The sequence below is a fragment of the Acomys russatus genome, chromosome 24 (assembly GCF_903995435.1).
Source record: "Acomys russatus chromosome 24, mAcoRus1.1, whole genome shotgun sequence".
Lineage (NCBI taxonomy): Eukaryota > Metazoa > Chordata > Mammalia > Rodentia > Muridae > Acomys > Acomys russatus.
In genome coordinates, this window is record NC_067160.1 from 33,798,169 (window position 1) to 33,802,678 (window position 4,510).

Consider the following 4,510-nt stretch of genomic DNA (forward strand, 5'->3'; position numbering starts at 1 on the left):
ATCTCCTATATCTGTCTTATATAGAGTCCCAGTGGGATGTTCTCACATCTGACCCAATCTCCTGGTAAGTGAAGACTTTCATGGGACATGTCTTTTGGGCTAGTGTCCAATTATAAGTGAGTATATACTATGTGAATCTTTCTGCTTCTGGGTTAACTCACTCAATATGATTGTTTCTAATTCCATCCATTTGTCCATAAATTTCTGGATTTCCTTGTTTTTTTATAGCTGAGTAGTATTCCATAGTGTAAATGTACCATAGTTTCTTTATCCATTCTTCAACTGAGGGACATTTAGGCTGTTTCCAGGTTCTGGTTATTATGAATAGGGTTGCTATGAACATGGTTGAACATATGTCCCCGTTGTGTGGTGGAACATTTTCTGGCTATATTCCAAGGAGTGGAATAGCTGGGTCTTGAGGAAGCCCTGTTTCTAGTTTTTTGAGAAAGTGGCAGATAGATTTCTAAAGTGGTTGTACAAGTTTTCATTCCCACCAGCAATGAAGGAGTGTTCCTCTTTCTCCACATCCTCACCAGCATATGGTGTCACTTGAATTTTTGATCTTAGTCATTCTGATGGGTGTAAGATGGAATTTCAGAGTTGTTTTGATTTGCATTCCTCTGATGACTAAAGACACTGAGCATTTCTTTAAGTGTTTCTCAGCCATTTGATATTCATTTCTTGAGAATTCTCTGTTTAGTTCTGAGGCCCATTTCTTAATTGGGTTGTTTGGTTTGGTGATGTTTAATTTCTTGAACTCTTTATATATTTTGGATATTAGACCTTTGTCAGATGTAGGGTTGGTGAAGATCTTTTTCTAGTCTGTAGGCTGTTATTTTGTTCTGTTGACAGTGTCTCCTGCCTTACAGAAGCTTCTCAGCCTCATGAGGTCCCATTTATTAATTGTTGACCTTAGAGCTTGTTCTGTTCAGGAAGTTGTCTCCTTTGCCAATGTGTTCCAGGCTCTTCCCCACCTTTTCTTCTAACTGATTTAGTGTCTCTGGTTTTATGTTGAGGTCTTTAATCCACTTGGACTTGAGTTTTGTCCATGGTGACAAACAGGGGTCTAATTGTATTTTTCTACATGTAGACATCCTGTTAGACCAGCACCATTTGTTGAAGATGCTATCCTTTTTCCATTGAATAGATTTGGCTTCTTTGTCAAAAATCAAGTGACCATATGTGTGTACATTCATTTATGGGTCTTCAATTCTATTCCATTGATCAACCAGCCTATTGCTGTGCCAGTACCATGCTGTTTTAATTACTGTTGCTCTATAGTACAGCTTGAGATCAAAAATGGAGATTTCTCTGGAGGGTCTTTAATTGTACAGGATTGTTTTAGTTATTCTGGTTTTTTTTTTTTTTTTCATATGAAGTTGAGAATTGACCTTTTTTTTTTTTTTTTGGTTTTTGTTTTAGGCATGGTTTTTATTTTATTTTAATTCTGAAACATTATACATGACTAATCTCATAAAGTAGAAGTTAAAATCATTTATATACAAATTTGTGTGCTTACTAGTGTTAACACCAGGGTTACTGTTGTAGACTTGGGGCCAGTCTGATGACAGTCCCCTCCACCCTAAGGAACTGAGAAAATTGTCTTTAAAAAAGTCAGCAGATGAGCCAAAGGATGGGGCTCAGTTGGTGGAATGCTTGCCCGACACACACAAGGCCCCACATAAAACTGAGTGTGGTGGTACAGGTCTGTAATCCCAGTGCTTGGGAGGTACAGACAGGAGGATCAGGAGTTCACGGTTCCCAGTTACATGCTTTGAGGCTAGACTGGGATATATGAGCCCTAGTCTCAAAACAAAACAGAAACACAAGCTGAAGAACACTTCTGTTGGGAACATGCCAGAACCCAGAAGGCACTGTGGTACTGTTCAAAATACTTCCAAGTGGCCTTTACTTCACAAAATTGTTTCTACTAATTCTATGAAAAATAACTACACAGCAAGTCCAGGACATTGGATTTCATCACACCAGTGTCTTCTCTCTTGTGAACATAAATATGGAACATGCTGCTGAGAACCTGCCATGTGTCTCTATGCAGGATTACCCCAAAATGCCTTGTTTGAGAGCCAATCAGTGCAGAACCATGAAATCCAAGCACAGCAGTCATATGGAAGAATGGCACCTGGAAAAAAGCTAGCTCAGAGGTGTATCTGCCAAAGAGGAGCTTGGCCTCGGCTGCCTCCTGGAAAGGGGAAAGGAAGACAAACTTGCTGGTCCCAGTACAGATCATGGCGAACACTTGCTTTCTCCTTTCACTGATCATTGAGTGACTCTGGGTGAAGTGCTCTTGATGGCACTTAGTGGAGGGTGACCCTGGGCAGTTTTATCACTTTATCCCTGAACTTTTAAGTTGTTGCATCTGTAAGATGGACATGAGAATAGCACCCATTCCATAATCAGGTTTAAGTACATCAATGCAAGGCAAACACTTTAGTTAGGGCCCTATGTATGCACATCAACAACTGCTAGCTACTATTAAAACATTGTCACCCAAGGAGGTGGGAGGTTTAACACAGAAAATCTTAAGGCTCTAACCATTCACACTGGCTCCTGACACAGCAGCCTCCAGCAGCTTGTCCAAAGCTCATCATGAATGGTCCTCAATAGCTGCAGGTGACTGGTTCAAGCCAACTGGACAGATGCAAAACTGATCAAGAAATGCAGTTTGAGCATCAGGACAATAAAATTTAATCTTGCAACTTGATAGACTTGGAGGCGTTGCGGTCAATGTAGAAGACCTTGCGGGCCTCAGAGAGGAAGCCTAAGCCAGCCCCACAGCTGTACTTCCAGCTCATGGCCCGGTCATAGTCCTGCTGCAGACTCTGCTGGAGCATGTCTGAAGACTTCTTGTCCAGGGCCATGTTGGACCTGCTAGTCATGCTGGGAGGACGGCTGAATGACGGGGACAGATGCTTAAAGCCACCCATAAGCTTTAGGAATTTCAGTTTCTGGTCTTCATTTTCAAAGCTGGCAGTGTCCCACTGGCCAAACTGAGTTCCTGTCCACTTCTTGGGTTCTAAAGCATCTGTCTTGCCTGACTCACGATCAGTCTCTTCTTGCAAGGCCTTCTGTCTCACCTCATCTATGCAGGCCTCATCCATGCTGCCTCTCTTTTCCAGTACCACCTCCAAGTCTGTGTCTGACTCCTCTTTCTCCTGCCAAGGGTTTTCCTTTACTCCGCTCTCTTTCCTCTTCTTCTTTTTCTTCCTTTTCACAGCCAGCCCTTCACCAACTGGCTGCTCCACCTTTTTCTTGGACTTTACTTTCTTCTTCCCAGGGGCCTTTGGGCAGTCTATCGGGATGAACTCCAAAGCTTCACTTTTGACTGACTTCTTACTTCCTTTCCTCAGGCTGTTCTCCATGGAAAGCTTGGAGTTGACCAGGAGGATGTCTCCCTCCTGGTGTGTCTTCTTTTTCTTCTTTTTCATGCTGTGATCTCTGGGGCTCCCCTGCTTCCTTTTCTGTCCCAAGGCCATCTGATCCTTAGCCTCTGCCCACTCTGAGTGTGGGTGCAGAGCATCCCCAGCCCCATGGAACCAACAGTCCTGGGGGGCAAAGGCCATGATGTGGGGAACTGCTTTATCTTTCCTGTGGTTTTTTTGTTTTGTTTTGTTTTCTTTTGTTTTGTTTTGTTTTGTTTTTTTGACTTCTTACCAACTTTGCTTACCTCCTCGGGATGCTTGGGGTCTGGGGAGGTCTTCAGCCCAGAGGCTCGGGAGGTGGTCTGTGGTAAGGACTTCCACCTTTTCTTTTTCTTCTTTCTGATGAGGCATTCTGCTGACTGCTCAAGGACCTGCCTTCTAGGACTGGACGTCTTTCTCTGCCTTGCCCGTGTGGGCTCAGGCTCCAGGTGCCCATCCAAGTGAGTGCCAGGGGACCTTTTCTTCTTCTTTTTCTTGCCCAGTGGCACCTCGAAGACCTGCACTTCACCCACATTGTTAAAGGGGGATGTGACCCTCGGAGGAGAAATATCTACAAAATAATCATTACTATTTAAAACTGAGTATTGAGTCTTTGGTTCTGGGACCTCTGTAACCACCTTCTTCTTCTTCTTCTTCTTCTTCTTCTTCTTCTTCTTCTTCTTCTTCTTCTTCTTCTTCTTCTTCTTCTTCTTCTTCTTCTTCTTCTTCTTCTTCTTCTTCTTCTCTGGGAGCCTCAGACCCAGGTCTGTTTTCTGAGTCTTGCTGACCATTCCTAGTCTACCTGCAGGCCAAGCCTCCCCACGTGAACCGAGAATTGACCTTTCAATGTCTATAAAAAGTTGTATAGATATTTTGATAGTGATTGCATTGAATCTGTAAATTGCTTTTGGTAAGATGACCATTTTTACTATGTTGATTCTCCCGATCCACGAACAAGGGAGCTCCTTCCATCTTCTCATGTCGTCTTCAATGTCTTTTATGGGACCACTATCATACTTGTGGTTCCCTGATGACTAAGATGTCATTATGTCACATATATCTGTAACTACATGTGTATTCATTAACTCATG

At 42.9% G+C, this 4,510-nt stretch overlaps 2 protein-coding genes across 2 annotated transcripts; both read right to left on the reverse strand.

Annotated features, from left to right (window-relative positions):
- Positions 1-2,586: 2,586 nt before the first annotated feature.
- Positions 2,587-3,581, reverse strand: LOC127206965 (lysine-rich nucleolar protein 1-like). The gene has a single exon (XM_051166274.1). It carries the CDS (start codon positions 3,579-3,581, stop codon positions 2,706-2,708), a length of 876 nt encoding a protein of 291 aa, XP_051022231.1. The 3' UTR covers positions 2,587-2,705.
- Positions 3,582-3,658: 77 nt separating this feature from the next.
- LOC127206966 (lysine-rich nucleolar protein 1-like) lies at positions 3,659-4,242 on the reverse strand (the record flags this gene model as incomplete). The annotated part of the gene is made up of 1 exon (XM_051166275.1): positions 3,659-4,242. A coding segment is annotated over exon 1 (552 nt), but the record flags the coding sequence as incomplete, so codon positions are not given.
- Positions 4,243-4,510: the final 268 nt, after the last annotated feature.